Here is a 21,934-nt window from a genome sequence, read left to right on the forward strand (position 1 = left end):
GAAGCCTTGCGCCATTGCGTTCTGATTGAGCAGAGCAAAAACGCGTGTAAGGGCATAAGGGGGATAACGATAAAAACAAAATCCAGTCCGATGCGGTGGCTATCCCCTCCGCAGCACCAAGCTGATGAAGGAAGCTGGAAGGTGAAACGACCGGTGGTAATGCTGAAAAATTGTGCTGCTACTTTGAATAAGGAACGATACGCGGGCCCATCCTGTGCGCCCATCTTGCCGAACGGTGGTTGAGAGATCTACATGCTTACGCAGGATTGTTGGCTTTCGCGGGCTCTGACAGCTTTGCGCCGGGTGTTTAAAGCACATTTCCATAACAATCACAAGCACACACACACACATGCTAGGCCTCGGCCGCTGCATGGGGGAGTGCAGAGTGCGCGCGAGTGAAGACAAACCCTATCCTTCCTGGCATTCCGAATGAAACGGCAGCGGATTAAACGGACCTGTCGATGGGTTTCGGGAACTGAACAGCGAACAGCACAGCACCACCACGGCACACTATCGTGTGCGATCAAAAGCGCTCCCAGGAGGCAACAAAACGCAACAGAAGGAAGAAGGAAAAAAATGCTACTACCGGTGCGAAATAAAAACGAAAGACTTCACATCGCGGTACAACGATCAAGCGCGGCAGGCGACGAACCCGTCTTCCAACCTTTTCGCAATCCACCGTCAGCAGGGGCTGCGTGTGGCGTCGTCGTGGCTTACTAAGCGTTCGCTTTAAGGCGTGCGCGCGAACGCAAATCGGTAGTTTTATTTGTTCGGCTTTACTACCCCTCCGTTTCGTTTCTTGTTTTTTTAGTTCCGTGGTGTGCCCAATCCATCGATCGTTGCAGTTATGTGTATTTCTGTTTTTTGTTTGGGATGCTTTTTACCTCAACTACGGGGGTTTTGCATCCGCGAGCAAAATTGAAGCCTCTTTGTAGCGTGTCGTGCTTTTTTTAAAGACACACACACACACACATGCTGTGTGCGTTTCAAAGAAGGAAGGAAACGGGGCGTTAACGAGGGAAGGCCTTACTGCAGGTTACAGGATTGCGGAGAAAATAAAAAAAAAATATATCTCCCAGTTGCAGTGTGCACCCCTTTGCTCAACCTGGTGGCATAAACAAACATCAACAGCGCATGAAATCCTTTACTCGGGCTCCCTCTTTCCCCCCCGGGAGCGGCCAGCAAACGCTTCAAATCCGCGTGTGCAGTTGCAAAAATATCTAGATTAATTTGAATAAAACGCGCTATCGTGCGCACCGAAATACCAGAGCACTCCAACTGGGACCGACCGCAGGGTGGGATTTAAGTGGCGACGAGGGCGAAAAAATGAGATACGAATGCCCTGCGCCAAGAACGAGACGGAGCGAGTGGCAAGAAAACGGGTGAAATAAAATTGCTCAAGTACCCAGAACGAAGCGGCGTGTAGGCCACACCGGGTGACGGCACCGTAGAGAATTGAAGTGAGCGAGCGAAACGAAATAAACAAGAGTCGCAACAACAGCAGCAAAAAAAAAGAACGCATTCCCCGAAGCTATTTTCCATTTCCATCGCGAACCAGAAGCTGGCAGGCTGCCGTGGCCGCCTTGCTATCGCTTACGAAATTCGATTTTAAGCCAATAAATTAAGGAATTAAAGTCGGATATACGGTTCACTCCCGGGGCCTCTCCGCGGTCACTGCACGCAACCGGCCGCCACGAACGGTACAACGAACCCTTTTTTGCCTGTGGATGCAGGGAAACTGGTGGGAGAACTTTTCGGGGACGGATTGAATGCACTCTCCCTGTGCGAGCATAGTGCAGTTGGTGTAACGAGCATTGCGCACACACACACAAAAAAACAAAACCCTGGCGTAGTGATTGCTCTCGTTCATTATTTCCAAACGGGCCCCGGAGTTACTTACCGAGAAATGGCATAGTTGCGCATTGCATTTGCGAGATTATAGCAACACCGGGAATGTGCGCAGAGATGGAAATTGAAACCACCCTGTCCTCCGACGGTCGGGCTTTTTTGTGTGTTTCGAGTCCAGTCCGAGTGGCCGCTTCTTCCCTCGACGCTTCCACACGCTGGCGGAAGAATGTCAGCGAAGCAAAGTTGAGGCACGCGGCTTTTTGCGTTTCTCGCTAGCGTTAAACTATAATTAGCCAATGGTACCATAAAATGTACCACGGAACCTGTCACGGATAACGATGTGAGTGGTGAGCAAGGACGTTATCTGCGAGGGACGCAATTTGTAATCGTATCTTAAGGACCACCACATCGGGATGCTATAAAAGAAACACGTTTTGAGGTAGCGGTAGCGAAGATTGCCAACAAAGTTCATAGACATAGAGAACTACAGGGAAAATATTAGGCTTTTTGTGAGACGAAACAAACGTAAAACCTTCACTAGAACTTCAATAGAACCAGACAACTTCACTGCAACGAGTGAAAGGAACAACCGGGAAGAGAAGAATGCAACCACTCGTTAGCAGGCGGTTCACTCAATTCCGAAGTACGACCTAACTCCCAACGGAATGTAACCCATAACCGACCGGGCTTTGTTTCCCTCCAGTGGCCAGCAGCATGTCCGCTGATATCATAAGATATCGGATGAATTAAGGCAATTTAAAGCCTGCCCTCACATGCCGCTGCCAGCCAACCTTTGCGTCCCTCGCTCAATTCGCTCAACTCGCCAGCGGAACCTGTCCCGGTTTGCTGATTGCCATTATTTTATGATTTGTCCCGGGCCACCGTGAACGGGGTCGGCCCAGCACACCATAAACATCGGTTTGGCAAGCGTTTGATTAATGCTGTCGGTTTATTGGAAGAATTTTTATCGATGCAGCCGCAGCAGCAACCACACCCGGCGGTGTGCACGGTGAAACAAGCCACCATGACAGCCCTAACTGTCCTAACGTGTCTCACTTCACCTATCAGAATAATGGCACAAGTAGCAGTAGAAGAGGAGGGCAACAAAAAAAATCAGTGGCGACATTACTACTCCCGCTTGACATTACTCAAGCCTCCTGCACGGGCGTGATCGCGCGCGGGGAAATAAGATCGAAAGCAACGGCCGATCTACCAAAGATCTGATAGAGCCTCATGAGCGAACAAACAAACAGTCCGGCTCGGGTTGGGCGGGGCGAGCGATTTAAGCCATTATTAATTGTCCTCTCACGGTGTCCACGACTAATCAAGAGGGGGGAGGTCTCCAAAAGGGAGTCCGACGGAAAAGGGGAGCTCATAAAAACCATCATCCACCAGTCAGGCTGGTTCCCCCGGGGCGGATCAATCGCTACGAAGGCTACGGGGTCGATTTAGTGGCGCGCAGGCCTCGATTAAATTGAGATATTGCGCTACCACCACCACCCCATCACCACCACCAACTCCAACATTGCATTTATCGCTAAATGAGTAGTCGCCGAATGCGTGGCCGAACAAGCGCGAAAAAAGGCATCCTTTGTTGTCTCGGGCGCGCGCGATCGAATTGTGCAATGGGCAGACCTTGGCGTGGCTCTCGCCGGTGGTGCGATTGGTGACTCTCGGCGGACAGGCATTCTTCGGGCAGGTTAGGATCGCCGCAGCTGTCGAATATGAATGTGGAACTGGAGCACAATAGGTTTCATTCATTTGTGTGTAAAATAAAACTGGAACATTCCGAGGACACCACGTCAGGTTTGGTCTAATTCGGCTCTGCAGAACCTATTAGGATTCGTTCGGGATGACAGGTGAAGGGAAGGCTAATTGAAGGCCAAACGAACCGTGCATGCTTCGCAAAACAATTCAACACCATCTGCTTCGCACTGCTCAGTAACGTGTTTTGGATGCTTTCTGTGGATGTTTCTTGGCTCAGGTTTTATCACATCATAAACAGCTCTCGATTAGGACGTTACGTTGCTGAAAACAACGTCATCAGGTTCAAGAATGCAATGTTCACCTTGCAAACCGCATTGCTACATACGTAACATGCAGCAAGGCCAAGAGTGATTGCATTTTAATGCGCCAACTTTTAGCTTCCCCCAGACACACGATGACGATGTCCTGCAGAGGAAGCTTTGCGACGGCACGGCATAGCTTATGTCCGGGCGAGTGTTTACGACCAACTCCTTCGGGGATATGTTGTCGTCTCCGAGAACGAGCAGTGGAGAAGCTTCTTTGGGGTGCAGAATATCTTGAATTGCAATCCAATTCATATGTGTGTCACTAGGTGTGTCCTTTTGTCCCATCCGGAGGACCGCACGTTTCGTACGGTTTTCAACAACTTAATTCCTTACGTTGCTGGAAGGATTCAAACACGATGCTCTAAGACCGTTGCAAGTGGAAAAGCTGCACCGGTTAAAGTGATGGATGTTAACCGAAGCTTAGGCAGTTTGTGTATTGTATAAGGGAGCTATGAATTCTTGTTGAAGTTCAACGAGAGTTTGTGTACCTATTTCAATAATGTAGTACAATAAGGAATCAAAATTTCATCATCAATTTTTAAAGTAAACGACATAGCTCTTTAAATCGTATTCCCAGCCAGTCTTTCAACTTCTTCTAACGCATACGACATAGCTCCCTCTTTCCATTCCCGTATGTAGGTCAGACACACTTGAGCTATTCCTGCAAAACCTTCTCTGCACACACAACGGAAGCTGTTGTAGATGTAATTGCAAGTAGAAAATAGGCTTTTAACGTGCATTCTTGTCAAGTGTTCCGCTTCCCACCCAGTGCCCCGTTCCTATCCAGCATTCCAGAGTGCAATCTAATGACGTTGTTCGGTTTGTCTTGTACCAGACCGAATGTGGGAGGCTTGGCTTCCCTAATTGTCACAGCCACTTGGTGCGCGCACAATCTCGAACGTCTTGAGCTCGCTCTCGGGAAGGATTCCCGCAAAAGGGATGCAGAACAGATTATCCTGACACGATCCAATGTTCGACATGCAATTAAGTTTGATTTCCTTGAGTTGTCCGCTCCTACCGCCACCGCCACGAGGTTCGCAACGTAGGATAGGCAGATAAGGAGCGGCCCGAACGCGTCTCATTACGCTTTCGATGAGTCTCATTTTCTACCGTTCTGCTGCGCATTTAACGAGATTGAGGCTTGATTCCTTTTTGTTCCTTTCTTTATTATCCTTTCTCTACCGCTCGATTATTGCTGCTCACTCTCGTTCGGTTTGAACCAATTTTGCCTTTTAAAAGGTAACACACACCAAACAAAAAAAACTGGCGCAACACTTCGCTCCCGCCTCGCGAAAGGTTCATTCTAAAAGTCAAGAAAACAATTTAACTAAATCGAATCGCTGCACCTTGGCAAACGAACCGCTTCGAATCGTTTTCACGCAAATGCTCTCTTCCATCGTTTTAAAACCATCGTTCTGCTTGCCGCACCTCCTAAGCAAACGCGCCCGCTTGGTCGCCCGCGTGAATGCATCCCATTTTACCCGGTAAAGGCATGTCGAGTGGATTGAAGGGGGAGAAAAGATTGATTAAATCAATTGCGACTATTATTTATTGCAACCACTAAGTAGCTAAGCTCGCGGAGGAGGTTGAGGCACGGTTTGATGCCATGTTTTTTGTACTACACCCGTGCCCGTTGCTTCCTGTGCGTTTTATTGCACCTTCGCGGCTCGATTGCATCATCAAAAGAAATCATAAAATCAAGGCTGAACCCGGTAACTGCTCACCGTTCCGGAGCGACTCATTTCCACGCTTTTCGGTCGGGATTGAGTTGTTTGGAGCTCTATGGGAGAAAAAGGCCAAACATAATGTCATTCTGCATTGATTGGATCAGTGGTTGGAATAAAAGCAAAGCTTCATACTCCACTAAGAGAGGTATGGTGCAGCAGTTACGGCTCATTCACAGCGCCGTCCGCTCGAACCCATCGAGATCAGATAAAATAATGCACCAAACCCCCGGCCCGTGTGTGTGTGTCCCGGCCTGCTGCAATGAATTCTACATGCCGAGTGCAGAGCAGTGCATTTTCCTGCAATCGCTAATTGGAGGATGCATCGAGTCTCGAGGAAATCTATCATCATTGAAATTGCCAGCTCAGAACACCCGCTACCCGGTGGCGTTCGGTGAACTGCATTGATGGTGGCCGCTAATGGGTTGAGAGTACATGCAAAAGTTTGCTTCTGGCGGGCAAATGGAAGCGAGCGAAAGGGAGCAAAATAGGAAGAAATGCGCCAGCAACTCTTTGATCAAACGCCGATCGCTCGAGCGGTAAGCGGGAAACGCTTACCCATGCCCCGCTAGTGGTTTAATGTACGGGAACAAAACATTACATCAAGGTACGATATGGAACTTTACATGTCGTGCATCAAACGATGGATCAGGGTGAAATAGTTGCGCTATTATGGCTAAAATATGTTGCATTTCGATATCGATAAGAGTATTGATTTGCTATATTTTAATGTGAAATAACGCAATATCTGTTTATGACTTTGTTTTTAATGCTTCACAAACTGGTAGTTTGCATGTGATTTGATCCTGTATTGGAATTTAATGGAAAAACTCATAAGCAAACCCCAGATTCCCCTGTGCATACATCAATCAACAGAATGCGCTCTATAAAGCACTCGATTCTATTCATTTCGAATGCCATGGAAAATACCTTTTCTGCGCCATGTAACGATCAAAGTTTACAGCCAGTGCTGTTTGTTGTTTTATTTCCAGTTCATATGCGAGATAAAAATGAGTAATGATAATGATCAAAACCGTAGTTATTACTCGGGCAGATTTCTAAAGAACGCTTTGAAGTGGAGCAAACAACATACCATCGTTTGTTGCAAAAAAAAGAAGATAACCCCCGACCCCTTCTAATACAAAGCAACCCGTACATTAACACGGCATTTAACATATTAAACGTTTAAATTCATATGCAGAGCAGCGTGGTTGGAGCATTATCGCCAGATCAGCGGCGCTTAACGTTTTATCTAAACCACTCGCTAAGCGGATGGAAGCAGCATGCTTAGGCACAGTTTTGCATACAATTATCACATATCGTTGGCTGCCGTTTGGCTTCCCCGCTGCGTACAAAATGACGGGCAACCGAGGGCAAACCTAGCTAAGGCTAGCAGTCCAGAGCGTGTTCTGTCTCTCAGCTCGTTTCGCTCGTCCCACGGTGAATGTCCGGGAACGGAAGCGTGATTTAAATTATTCGAAATCGAGTGAAATTTTAATTTCTATCATTATTTCCCCATCCAGCGGGGGGGCACAGTACCAACCGCAGTGTTGAATATGGGGGTTTGCATTTTGCAGAGCACTGGTTTCACATTTTGACATGCAATCGCAAGCGCGCTTCCAACCCAGCAGCAGCAACGGCAGCTCGCGAGCACCAGGATACGGTCCAGTTCTTGCCATTATCTACCGCGCGTCTATCTTTGCTGACTGACTCGCTGAAAGGGTTGGAGCGATGTCCGAAGCCATTGCGACGTGAAATGAACTGTCTATCACCGTGTGGCGTGCGTGAATCGTGTCACGATGTGCAGGACAGAGCATGTTTCGCTGGCATGAAACACAATAACGCACTTTGAACGTACTATTATTTGCCCACTCTTGGGTCCTTGTGAATTTGTCATTTTTTTCACTAAAATGTAAAAAAAGCTGAAATGTGTGTAAATATAAATGCTTTTGTATTTCGTGCCTTCACAAGCGAACTGAAAACATAATCTCCAGTAAATCCTTTGCGTAATTGAATACGCGTCCCCCATCTGCCATCAGACGCACCAAACCAACATTAAACATAAACGATTGATACTCTCCAATGCACACACACACACAAATGCTGCCCGAGTGCTACACCGCCCGGTGGTTTGTTCGAATAAATAAACGGCTTTTCGCAAAATCCTCTAATAACTCCGCCAACAGTTAACTCTGGGATTGCGAAACGATTTAGCTGAAGGCCGTTTGGAAAAGGATTAAGTGCACATTTTTCAAGCGGGATCCACAACCGTCCGCTGCCTTCGGTGAGTGACGTGATGCGATTTCTGTTTGAGGACGCGCAAATTTGATTACCAGCGCGGAGGGAAGACCCGGCCGCAAACCATACGCACACACGGACAATCTGCTCCGGAGTTGGGGCGAGAGTAAAAGCAAATAAACAGAACAGTAATTTAATTCCAGCATCGGGCGCGTCAGACGCAGGGCGCTGTTACAACGGGCTGGAATTGCAAACATGTCTCGCGTGTGTCTCGTGCTGTGCGTTCGGTGCACACGATGATGCACCTGTGTCGAGGTTCCAATCAATCCGCTCTATCCGTGGCAAAGGGTTGGCAGTCCCTCTCCAGTTCAAACAACGGTCCTCGAATAACCTTTTGAAGGGTTGATGGAATATGGGGACTGTGTCGGTTGCAAAAAAAAGCTGCACTCCCAATCATGCACCAGGCGCATCGAGCTCGGTGGGAAGGTAGCTTGCTTTCTAAAAAATTAAACACAGCCCTCGAACTCGTTCACCAACGACCGCCCGGGTCGTCTAATCACACTACGCGGAAATGGTCAAACATTGTTTCTTTACCGAAGGTAAAGTTGTAGTTTCGAGGCATAAAAAAACGTTGATTCCCAGTCTTTTCTCTTTCGGGCAACTATAGTGGCAGTGAAAATGTACTCCACAAAGCGCTGGTATGTGTCCATCAGCCGGGACATGGGCAGGGACGAATCTGGTCGTAACTGAAAAGCGTCAACAAAACAGACCACTCAACCGATCTTGTCGTATGTCAACGGGGTTGGCATATTTGACTAAAGTCGTACACATCTTCTGCTGTGTATTAAACTGTTGAAATTGTTAATGTTCTTCACAACTACTCCGAATCAGTAAGACTGTCAATTCTTTAGCATAACAGAGTCAACTAATCCATCAAATTTAGTTACAAAACGAATGTGGAGTTCGTCCATCATGTTCTCGGAAAGGACTCTCCTTGTTCATTCTTTCCATTCCATTTACCAATCTTTCTGGTGCAAAAAACAACCCTTCCAACGGGCATAAATGAAGGGAAAAAACGGCAACTTTCGAACCTTTTCGAACAAGATCCACACCACGCCTTCAGTAAGATTAGGGAGAGAGAGATGGAGTAACAGGGAGAGCACGAGAGAACATAAAAATCAATGTACTCTTCAAAACGATTCCTGTGAATGAAGATCCTGTGGAGTTTGGTCAACGGTCCGTGAAAAATGTGCACTCGGCCGCCGGACCACTACCAGTCGTCGGGTGAAATTTGATCCTTTCCAGTTCGGCATTTTCTCCCCCCCCGTTCTGCTGTCTTGTTTGTGTCGTGTTTTGCACGTCCAATCCGTTTTACATGTGCGATCTACACCACCGTTCGCCAGGATCGGGTTTTCCGGCAGACGTTTCTTTGAATCAACGCTCAATAACACACGTCCTCCCGGCTGCCTCGAAGAAGAGGCGCATTATTCACACTCAATCAAATTAATATCACTTGCAGACTCTGCTGGCGTCCCTGGCCGTTTTCGAACCGATCCGGCGTCCGGTGAGGGGAAACATTTTCACGCCTCAATACCTTTCGGGGCGTCCGGTGTACGGTTACGTAGCGCTGTGAGCAGTGTTTGGAGCAGGCTCTCCCAGTAAGAAGGGCGCATCGTGTACCGACTCCGAGCGCGAGGTTAAGGCTGCGGTGGTCCGAAGATACCCCCGAGGGTGAAATGTACCATTGGCTGGTAGATTGCGCGAGCGAATTTTTTCGGCAACGGGCGTAACTGGGTCAACAATGTTATGCATCTTGCGATCCACGCTGCTTTTGCATCGGGCTGCGAGCTGTTTGCGTTATTGTTTCTGCGGGTTGAGGCGCTTTGAGGGGCCGATTGTTACGATTGTCGAAACTCAACCTCGAAAGGAGGTTGAGCACGTCGATGATAGCGTCAATGGGTTGAATAATTGTTATTTCAAACCCAATGTCAACCTCCTCCGTCCGTGTCCGATCAGGCGGGTAATGGAGACCTTTCAAATACTTCATCTAGTGCCTCGAGGGCGCTTCAAGACGATGAAAGCTCGTATTGACGCTTCAATCGCTCGTTTGATTGGCCTCCCTGGTTGAGGCCCGGCCGTTATCAAAACAATTTACCGTAGCTAATTTTGAAATTTCCTTTCAGTTTGGACTCATCCTTGACCAGCCATCAAGCACTCATGTGTCACGGGTATCCGGTTCGAAGGACCAACCGCCCATTACTCACCATGCGCCAACATTGTGTAACTCGTTCGGGAATTCCAATTACAATAGAAGTTTTATCGCTCAACTATCGCAAGAGTGCAGGAAGAGCCATAAAACGAAAGTTTACGATGCTGCAAAAAAGGGGGAAGAATAATGAACCACAACGACATATTAGTTTCGAGTGCCGCCGATCGTTTCAAGATGGTCAAACGCGCGACGGAAGCGAAGCGATTGGACACTGTACGCGAATGCACATTTCTCCTGCGCATTAGCTCGTTCGAGTGGAAAATTCTTGCAAACCTCACAAAAAAGGGAATTGATCTTCGGGCGTTCGGATCGCACTGAAGCATGATTTGTGGCCCATTTCTCTCTCACACACGTACACACACACACACACGGTTAATGTGACGCGGGCCCATAATTTATGGAGCGCGCTATGTCACGGGCGTAAAATAAGACCAATTTCTAATGTTTCTCGTTCGCTGCCATATGGTTGCCGATGCGGGTGGTGCATTATTTGCAAAACAAATTAACTTCTGAGCGAGAGGAAGATAAAACGGGTGTGCACGTAGAGAAAGTGTTTCGGACCGTCGGGGGAGCAACCAAGGGGTCCGATTGTTTTCGCATTGTTGCTAACCAAATTAATACAATTTATTCCGAGTGATGGTAATTTGCATGAATTGCCGTACGGAGAAATCATCATATTTATGGGTTTCTGTCTTCCCTAGAATCGATACCGTGGCGATTTGCAATGCTTGAACGCTTTTCACGATGAATAACTAATGACGGTAGAAGCGGCAGTGGTATAATTGTGAGAATGAGTTTACATGCAACCGAGGCAATTTCAAGCGATATTTAGTCTCTCAAATGCTGTGTCAAGTATGTTCATGTTATTTTTAAATTAAAACTCCAAAACTTTAACCATAAACATCAATCCTTACTAACCCGAATGATGCTTCTTTTCACTTTCTGCTCGTTCAAATTCTCCACAAACTCTTAAAACGCCTTGCTGATGTCACCCTGGTACAATACAAGTTGCTTAATTCAAATCGTGCCGCTGCTTCCTCGCTGCTCAACTGCAACTATCCCCCCAACCAACCGTCTAACTGATGTACCCAGCACTGCTGAAAAGGCTTTTAAAATTCCTTACATTAATTGTGTAAAAATAACTCAATTTCCATGTGCTCCAACGACCCCCCGAAACCCCGTCCACGGCCTGCATATGGTACGCCACTGGGGAAGTCAGCGCAAAAGGGACAGCACAAAATCACACTCCACACACACACACACACACACACACACACACACACACACACACACACACACACACACACACACACACACACACACACCACACACACACACACACACACACACACACACCACACACACACACACACACACACACACACACACACACACACACACACACACACACACACACCACACACACACACACCACACACACACACACACACACACACACACACCACACACACACACACACACACACACACCACACACACACACACACACACACACACACCACACACACACACACACACACACACACACACACACACACACACACACACACACACACACACACACACACACACCACACACACACACACACACACACACACACACACACACACACACACACACACACACACACACACACACACACACACACACACACACACACACACACACACACACACACACACACACACACACACACACACACACACACTCACAAATCAGTCCTGCTCGGAATGGAAATTTACGCGAAATCGTCCGCCTCTCGCAACCCACCCTTCCTCGCACCAGCACCATCACCATTAGATAAGCGAACGCGGTTTACACAAAAACACAGCGAAGCGAAAGAAAAACATCGCGCTTCTGTTCTGAAACGGCTTAATTGATTTCAGAATAAATTGACTCGCTTAGTTTTCTAAGACGCGCTCTGCCAGCACCGGGGAGAAGGCTCCATTGGGGAGGAGCACAAGTCCGACGGGAAGTTCGACCTAACGACGAACCCGGCTCTTTGCACACGGAGAGGAGCGCGTTTGTTTTGCTATTTTCCGATTCATTGTCTATGCCATTTTAATCTCAATGCAAATCGGGAGTGTTTCCCCTCGGTCCCCCGCCACTCATTCGGCAAGTAACATGTGTACATATGTGCGTTTGGTTTGGTTGGGAGCACAACATGAGGAGCCGTTGTACCGGCGTTTGGCATAACATTATATTTGCCGTTTGGGGCTTCGACATCTGGAGTCGTTTTGTTTTTAAGAGGTTTTTTCCCACTACCAAAACCCGAGCTGCGGTGGCCGAAAGTGCACATAGAAATCGCCTGATGGGATCTGTTTTTTTTCTGTTTGCTCTCTATGATCTTTACCATCAAATAAGTGACTCACACCGGATTTGGCGGGTGAGAAAATGCTGGGTGTCTTTGAAGCTCTGTTCCTTCTCCTGAACGTCTGTCAAGCGTCGGTTCATGCGCAGGCACAGGCATTAGCTGTGCCGTACAAATGATTTGAACACCTCCAAACCGCAGATCGTGAGTATCGATTTCACACACGAAGGTAGGGTAAGACGTGAGCAAAAAAAAAGCTCAACCGTTTGCCGATCGTGAGCAAGGTGTCGATCGCATATTGAAACGACACATGGAATAAAAAAAAAACACGCCAGACACCCATCACATCTCATCTCGTGCTGGTTAAATGATCGCGATTTGCACTCACTCAACACACTCGGCGCGGTATGCGGTTTCGGACGACGGGGACAATAATAATCGATATAAAACCCTGCCCTCCCCCCCTGCCCGCTACAAAATGCACCCTTTGGCCGGTGAATTCTTCGCAAACAATCGCAAAGCCGCAAGCATTGGCAGCGGCACCGGGTGATTGAAAGTTTAAAGCGTTTGAAGAATGGAAATCAATTTGCCTAATCATGGCAGAGGTGACTTGGTTAAAGGAGTTATGCTCGTTGGCTTCCTTCTTGGCGGTTGGCGGTTCTTGCTTCGTGAGCACGTTGCCATTTGTAAGTGAGACGAGAACAAAAGGGCTTTTAACATTCCTGCACCGGCCGGGCAAAGGGAATTGAGTTGAAGTGATCTTTGAGTCGGTTTCGGTAGTCATTATGAGCGAATCAAAGGTGTGTGCGGTAAACACTTTAAGGTACAAATTGCTGTAAATACAATGTTGTACAATTGTGTTTATCGATCGATTATATTACAGATAAATTTGATATTTAAATCTAAAAAATATGTAATCAATCACCGATGAACCGCACATTTTCATTTCAATTATCATTTGCTGTGCCTCATTTCCACTAAATTCCATTTTCCGACCAAATGAACCGTGCAGCGATGCAACACGACGGATTCATTTGTGGTTTTTCGCGTAAGCCTTTGTACTATTCGCCTGTTTTAATTATTATTTTTACACTTCATTACGGGCTCATATGTGGAAAAAGCCTATATTCCCGTTAGCAGGGATCAAATTATTATTGCGTTTTGTCGCTCTCGTGGATTGCATTTTATGTTGTTAACGCAAACGTACACCGTTTGAATGCAATGAACTAGAATCTGTTGTTTCATTAGTGCGCATAAATAAAGAGATTTGCTGAGCGTAATAATCATTACGGAAAATCAAAGCAATGGATTAGAGCAGCTCCCTCCCTGCTATTCGCTATGCCTGAAGCTCCATCGAAGAATTGGCACGAACTCACGTATCTTCCGTAAAGTCTGGAAATAGCTTTGCCGCTTCTATGCAGCGTCGAAAATTGCCAAAATCAATCGACTGCATTTATCTCGTAATTACTGGTAACCATCAGATCAGCCTCAATCCCGCTCGGGTTCTCCGTCTCGCCGTTCAATTGTCAGCACAGCACACGCCACCCGTCCTTCTGCCCCGTTCGGCAAGTTCGTCAAGCAATTTGTCACATTTTTACTGGCTGTCAATTATGTTTGCGATGACTTTTCATGGTGGCCGAAAAAAAACCAACAATGGAGTAGGGGAAAAAACGCACACCCGATCGGGCTGTGTAGGGTGGTGAATGACGCTGTCATTGTCGACATGAGTTTGTTTAATTTCCAGTACCTTCGGGAAGTGCAACGAAGGATGGCGTGGTATGTATGTTCTTTGAATGTGTGTATGTTTTTTTTTGCTTTCCTGAGCTGATGCAGCATTTTATTTACGATTTGCTTGCATTTTTTGCTTGCTATCTGCCCGTTCGCGTCGCGTGGCGAAATTTTAGCAACGTGCAACGGTCGGCAGTACACTCAGTGTCGGGAAAGTCACGTTTTCATTTCCGCAAAACCCCATCCATTCCCAGCAAAGTCGTCCTGGGGAAATCGAATGCATCCGGATTTTATCGGGCGACGGAGAAAAATCCGCCAAAAAGCCGGCACTGCGTGTCCGTTAGAGCTAGGAGGGCTAAAACGTACCGCACCACCGCGTAGATAGCGGCGATCGAGTCCAACTGTCATACGGTGACACTGACGCACGATTGAGACTCACTTTTGGCTCGAGCGTGGGGTGGACAAAGACAATGCAGACCATCATTACTAGTCATTTCCACACGCAAAGCCACTTCCGGGCATTCGGGCGTCCCGTGTGTCCTGCCGACGACGACGTTTGACGATGATTTGTCACACTCGGTGGCTACGTTTCGGTCCATTGGCGTGAGCTCGTGGGGGAGACGGGGGGTGGGCCATTTAGTCGCGGTTGGTGCACGGGGCTGGTTGCCCGAATGTCCTGTGCAGGAGCAATCGGAAACGCCACCGTGGGAAGGAACAATCGCCGGCGGAAATGTCAGCCCGGTCGTTATTATGTCGCTGTATCGATTCGTTTTACATTTTCCGCACCGCAAAGGAGGGCGCGTGCGAATTGGTTTGCATGGGAAAATTTTCGCAAATGGCCTAATTTTGGGATGCTTTTAAGCTAACAACGAAAAATAACAGTTTTCTCGCTTATTATCGCACATCTGGTTCTACAACAAAAGTCAATCGTATAATAGGATGTGGAAATGAATCGTCGAAATTAAATCGTTTGCTTTCCTAGCCAGCTTAATCTAGTCTACCTTTCAGCTCGACCTGTATTGTAGTACGCCTATCAACTTCTGCAAAATGACCTAAATTAAAGTGCCCTTCTGTAGCCGAAACCACATCAAACCATTCTCATCCTCTAGACGCTGACATTAGCATTCGAACCTCAAATTTGTTCTATTATGCTCCGTCCTATCTGTGAAGGCCCCCGTAAGCCGAAGGGAAATAATTGTACAGAAAGCAGTGAAAGAAATTTTCATATCGCTTTAAGCCGTGCATAATTCATCGGACAGTTGTTACTCTCCTTCCTGCAGCAAACTTCCCTTCCCCGGGTGAAAGAAGCAGAAAAAAAGCCTCAGCCAAATCAAATCGAAATTGGACTCGCAGCACTTTACCACCCCGTTTTCGTTTGGCTGCAAGCCCGTTAATAGAGTTATTTCGTACCTTTGCTATGGTTCCCCCTTTTTCCGCCGCGTCTCCTCCAAAGTAACAACACTGGCCAAAGAATGATCGTTTTTTTTGTTTGCCGGATGCCTATGAATTGAAGAGGGGTTTAAGATAGACTCTCTCTCCCTTTTCTGCTTTTGTGTACTGTTGTGGATAGGTTTTAAGGAAGATGATGTGATCATCTTGCAGCGCACTACGTAACAGGACGCAACAGCCGAGGCAAAGGCAAAATAAGATCCATCACCACGGGCGGAAAGAACAGATTTCAACTGTGCTGGTGCTGGTGTGTTGAATGGGCGCTGCTAAATGGGAGCCCCGCGTCATTCCCGGCCTGCCCACCCTCCCGGGCGAAAACACACTCCAGCTGATGAAGGGCCGATGATGCGAACAAATCTAACTTCAAAAGCACAATTTGCTTCGGTCACTTGAATGGGCCACACCGGGCACCGTACATTATGCTGCAAGAACAAAAACAAGCACACATACACATACGGGTTCCGAGTGCGTGTAAATTCCGAGAGGAATCAAATCTGGCAGCGAGAGAATAGAGGATAACGCAACTAGCGTTCAGTCATCATTCCACTAAACACCAATTTGAGCTATTTTCGGGTTTACTTTTCCCCGTTTTGGGCGCGAGCGACTTGCCCAGGTTGCGCGTGATGGAATAGAACACCTTATCCCTGAGTAACGCTGCGAGTCCGAATGAGAAGAATGAAAGGGTTTACAACGCGCGACAAACGGTCCAACAATTGAGCCAATTTCAATGAGGTTAATTTGGGTGTTGTTGGGAAAGTGTTTGAATGGTTGGAATGCGATTGCAGCGGGATGCTGGAAAATCGGGAGAAATATTCGAGTTTGGGTTCAAATATTGGTTCAGTTTTATATGTGGTTTGCATATAATTAAAAAAAAACATTAAACTTATAACAAAAAAGAGTATAAAAACTGTTCATGTATCTAAAAATCCAATGTACATATAATCTTTAAGCGTTTAAAAACATTCAAATTGGGATTATCTTTTGATTCATTTATAAAAATCTCCCGTTACGAAAGCGTACCGATCCGACGCACCGACAACCCCATCGGAGACATGTCAATCTCTACTCGATTGAATAACATTTCAATTAGTCACACTCTCTAACCGATTGCTAGCGCAAGCAACCAATAAACAAAAAAAGAACCGCAAGCGTGTCCCCTTGGAAAAGAAAAAAAAATTAAACTGAAATATTTAAAAAGCATCATAAAAATATGAAAGACTGAGCGCGAGGGAAGACGAATATGGAACCCAAAAAAAAAAAAAAAAAAAAACAAGCCCCACTCCCTGACCAACAACACTTAGCGATATCAGGCAACAACAATAAGAGCAAAACATTAATCCTCGAGACAGCACTCGAAAAATCTCCAGACAGATCAATTTACTTCCCTTTTAACGTTTTTTTTTGTTCGCCTTCGCCCTTCCTTCCAATGCCGTTGCGTCACGGCCGCAATCGTCGCGCGGCATTTTTGCGCGAGCAGGCGGGCGCGCGCGCGCCCATCTCACGACTCGCCGCAGCGCCGCGTACATTATTGGCCATCTCGTACGACGGTGCGGCAGAACAGGCGGGACGCGTTTAGCATTAAAAGACGCCGCAAACGACGTGCCCATAGTTCAAGTGTCTTGGGCCGCGTTTCGGGCCAGCGCATTTTCACTCTTGTTTCGGGTCGATCGCTTTCGGTGCGTTCTGGCTTTTGACTGATCGTTTCTTAATGTTGGCCACTTTGGCTAACTTAATATGCATCGCCCGCTCCTTTCCTCGCTTAACTCCATGTGGATCGGGTGTGTGTGTGTGTGTGTGTGTGAGGAGCGGTGAATTACATAAATCTGATAAATTGTTTAATTAAAAACCGTTTCAAATGGTGATTGATTTTCGTCGCTCTCTCTCTCTCTAGCTCTGGCGGACGGTGCCGATTTCGCTTCCAAGCTACCCTCTCGAGCTCAGATGCCAGATGGCGCGAACATGCAAAGACGTCATTGAACCGAGGGAAGGGCTTTTGTTTTCGATGGGACGACGAGTGATCGATCGTGAAGGATGCGCCAGTTACTTTTCTTCTGGGTCTGGCCATCGATCGGTGCAGGAATTTCCCTCGCCACGCTGCGCTAAGTGGACGGCGCAACACCTTATGGGAAGATGGCGTGCTTGAACGGAGGGAGGAAGCGATTAAACGTGTAGAAAGCGAAGTGTGTCTGGGATGGAACAACATTGTCCATCACGATAACGGAGAGCGGAGAATGGAGTAGGTTTGGATTGGAGGGATGATGCACGTTTGCACTGGGGTTCGATGTGTTTTTCATACTCATCTGCCGTTTATGCAATCGATTGCTGACGATGGGGGAGTTTCTGTTCCCATGGGTCCGAAATAGTAGGGAAAGAAATGAGTATTGGTCATTTCCAACAAGTGGTGGTAAATTTATGGGAATTTTATTACATTTTTGGTATTTTTACTGTATAACTACTTTTTCTACATAAAACCTTTTGTGGAGATGCTTCCACAAACTGACACTAATGCAATGCAAATATTGAGCCTGTGTCTAAAAGTCAAACGCTTCTTGTTGGTAAAATCTCCACCCATTTTGCTCCTTACTTTCCTGTCCACCGTTCGTTTGCATCCCGACTGCACGCTTCTGTAAATGTCTTTGCATGCCTAATGAGAAATCGGTACGGGGAGTTACTCAAGACACCAAAAAGTTCACCGATCCATAGTACCGCCCCGGACTATCCCCGGAGTAGCCCACAGCGCACTCACCAGCCGATCGGTTTTTCCTTGCACGCTCGTGAAAACTTATTCCAATAATTATTCACGCTGCACGGGCAAAAAAAAAACAAGACTCAAGCCAATGTTTGTACCATTCGCCTGTCAAAATGTGCGCATCGGAACTGACTCCTGAACGGGGCGTCACTGACAGCGCGTACAGCGAGCCGCGGAGACGAACTAATTTACCCCAAACCCTCGGCCGCACACCATCCGCCAAAACACCTCCCTCCGAGTCCGACCATTAAAATGTTGCCGACTGCTGAGCCGGCAGTACAGTGTGCTGCACCTTGGCCGAGGCGCATCTCTTGGCAGTCGGTAATAAGGAATCCATTTAAATACCTATTAATTCTCCGCCGATCAGCCGAAGCAACCGAAGGTTGGCGAAAGCAGCAAAAGCTCCGGCATCAGCAGTTGTCGTGACGTGACTGCCAGGGAATAGCTGGACAGGTTCCACTCTTTTCTGCTCCAACACAAACACATACACACATCCACAGAAGAGAAGCTGTTTGTCTATTTTAGAATAAATTAATTGCAATTCACCTGTCGCACGGCGCGACCGGGAGTCATTCATCGTGTCCTTCGCTCGCCCCCTATTTGCTGCTTCGCATTTCCCGCACGCCACGACAAACGCATCCCGACCGACCCGCAGGGTAGTGAACACACAGGGATTTTCACTAATTTTTGTGTTTACTCTTTGCGTTCCGGCGGTCGGGCAAGCGGCATTTGCGTACGCAGACCAAACGGTGAAGGAGCCGTCCCGTTCCACCGAGCTGGAAGCCGTGTCCTGTCGCAAATAGATTTACATTTATTATCCAGATCAATTGAATAACGCTTCCCCCTTCGGAGACGGTGCTGGTGCTACCGAAATGGTTCTACAAGAGGGTTGCGCTTCTACGCACTGTCTGCAACTGGCAGTAGGGTCCGCAAAGCCTTTTTGCATCTGGTGGAGCATCAAATTGATTCCCAGCAGCCTCATCGGTCGTGTTTTAATCTTTCCGGCAGTTGTTGTTTTTGCTGCGCTTCGACAGTGGCCCGGACGAACGAAAGAAACGAACACGCACACGGGCATTTGTGGGAATGTTCTACATTTGTTTTTTCTCTCTGGAACGAATTTTCGCCATTGGACCGTTCCGTTTCGTTTGCCTTTTTCGGGACGTTGGGGCCTTCGTTCGAGTATGGGTCTCATTCATTATTTTCTACATGCCATTGTACGGATGGGATCGGAAGATCTGCTTATGAATAGATGGATTTGCGCTAATAAATACGAGCTTGTTTTTGTTGGTACTTAAGGGTTGAGTGGTTGGACAGAACATACCACAGGTTGGAAGCGGCAAAGAGAGGTTACAAATCTATTCATTTGAGAGTTTGGTAGGAACAGCGCTCTGTGAAATGGTGTGTGTATTTGTTTTTATTGGTCGATCCTACGAAATATGCAAAATAAATAAACAAAACGCATCACACTTTCTTCTGCTGAAACCAAAAAGGAGGTCACGATCATGAAGTGATCTTGAATCATTGCCGGTATATTATCAATCCACACAGCAACGGATGACCTTTGCTGAGTTAAAACAAAGTAACAATGAAACTATGGTATGTAGTACGAGTTAAACCTCGCCTCGTATTTATTTTTAAATGCTAACATGGTAGCTAAAGACACAAGCATCTCCAGCGACAATATTGAAAATTTCTTTGCACAATAATTTTTGTCCAATTTTAAACTTAATTTCAACCATTATGCAATCCGGAGCGAACAGTCTTACAATCACACAGAAAGAGCACCGACTCTTATCACTTACCCCAGATTGTTTGAATTTTTGCGTGCCGCTTCGCCTTAGCATCAAATTCAGGGCGTTTTGCACCTCAGTCATTGTTCTACTTTACAGCCAATATGTTCCGTTCGGTACAGTTATTCGCTATCGTTTTGTATCTTGCCCAGCCAGCTCTTGCCTTAGGTCCGGTGTACGGTGTTACCGTGTAACTAATCAAGTTTATCAAATTGAAACCATTTGCTTTTAAATTTCCAGAAACGGACGTCACTCCAGGCGCTATCTGTCGGGTGGAAGGCAATTTCGGACGCTGTGTGCACTTCAAGAACGATCCAAAGTACCTGACGCTGCTGCTAAAGAGTACCCGCACGGAGCAGGATGACTCATACCTGCTGCGATACGTTTGCGATCGACGCAAGGGGTTAACGTGCCGGACTGGCTCGGTGAACGATGAGGTTTGCGGCGTGCAGATGGAAAACCGTATCGTCGGTGGACAGCGCACGTCGATCGATCAGTACCCGTGGATGGCGTTGCTGCAGTACATCAACCATCGCAAGGGCACGAAGCGATTCGCCTGTGGAGGGGCACTGCTGAACCGGAAGTTTGTCCTCTCGGCGGCACACTGTTTCGTGCGGCTTCCTGCAGGTGTTGAGCTGTGAGTGATTGTGTGCGGTTTTTGGGTTTAGAAATGTGTTCATCGGATTGTGTCTACTTTCAGACACAAAGTGCGACTGGGCGAATGGGACACCGATTCCGACATTGACTGCGAAGATTTGGACGATGAGCTGTCCTGTGCATCTCCGGTGCAAGACTTTGACTACGAGCGCATCATCATCCACGAAGGTTACACCGGGAATCACGCGGATCGCGACAATGATATTGCACTGATCGAATTGAGCGGGTCGGCGAAGTACAACGACTTCGTAAAGCCAATCTGCCTGCCCGAGCCGGGCACACCGAACAGAGAGAAGCTGTACTTTGGCAGCATGTGGGCCGCTGGATGGGGCCGAACGGAAACTGCTTCTGGAAGTCGCTTTAAGCTGTACGTACCGCTGGATCTGTTCGATCTGCAGTCTTGCAACGAGACGTACCAAAGGCGGGTGAAGGTTCCGCTTACCGAGACGCAGTTCTGTGCGATGGGAACTCCGGGGAAGGATACTTGCAATGGAGATTCCGGCGGACCGCTGATGAAGACGATGAAAACGCTGCACTATGTTGTTGGAGTTGTGAGTTTCGGACCGCAAAGGTGTGGCAGTGGCATCCCGGCTGTTTACACGCGCGTGGATAAGTTCTACGACTGGATCGTAGGTCATATGGTGGAGTTTGAGAATTGAGTCTTGTAAGCTCGTTGCGATTAAAGGTTAACTGTCGTGATTCAAAGGTTCGAGTACAGTTTTTGATGCCGAAGTTACAAAACCCTGTTGTAACCTCTTCAAGATTGATTCCAGAAAGAACCTGCTTGAAATGTGCTCTGAAGACATCAAAGCTCCACCAGCGTCTGTGTGAATTTTGATAGAATTTCTTCCATCGATTCCCCGATGTAAGGATTTGTAGATTTGCAGCGTGACACGCGACACACTCAAATTGCGTCGGAAATGAGCTTTGATTGAATCTCCTCCGCGATGAAAACATGACACGACGGGGACCCTGCTGCTTGTGTGGAAGTTACGCTGAAAAGGTAAAATTGGTTTTTCGCCATCACCAGAGAGTTGCCACTTTGTTCCAGCCCAAACACACCTGGGGAATTGGACGG

At 47.4% G+C, this 21,934-nt stretch overlaps 1 protein-coding gene across 4 annotated transcripts in view; it reads left to right on the top strand.

The window, feature by feature from the left end:
• Nucleotides 1–21,561, top strand: part of LOC121598336 (CLIP domain-containing serine protease 14D-like) — a 196,122-nt gene extending 174,561 nt beyond the window's left edge. For 3 of the 4 annotated variants that reach the window (XM_041925002.1, XM_041925003.1, XM_041925006.1), the window contains 2 exons: nucleotides 20,440–20,836; nucleotides 20,900–21,561. In XM_041925002.1, coding sequence (XP_041780936.1) covers nucleotides 20,440–20,836; nucleotides 20,900–21,515 — 1,013 coding nt within the window. In that variant the 3' untranslated portion in view covers nucleotides 21,516–21,561. Of the gene's footprint in view, nucleotides 1–20,252; nucleotides 20,368–20,439; nucleotides 20,837–20,899 lie in introns of those variants that run through there. The other variant, XM_041925005.1, reaches the window with a different exon arrangement.
• Nucleotides 21,562–21,934: the final 373 nt, after the last annotated feature.

This window comes from Anopheles merus, chromosome 3L (assembly GCF_017562075.2).
Source record: "Anopheles merus strain MAF chromosome 3L, AmerM5.1, whole genome shotgun sequence".
Taxonomy (NCBI): domain Eukaryota; kingdom Metazoa; phylum Arthropoda; class Insecta; order Diptera; family Culicidae; genus Anopheles; species Anopheles merus.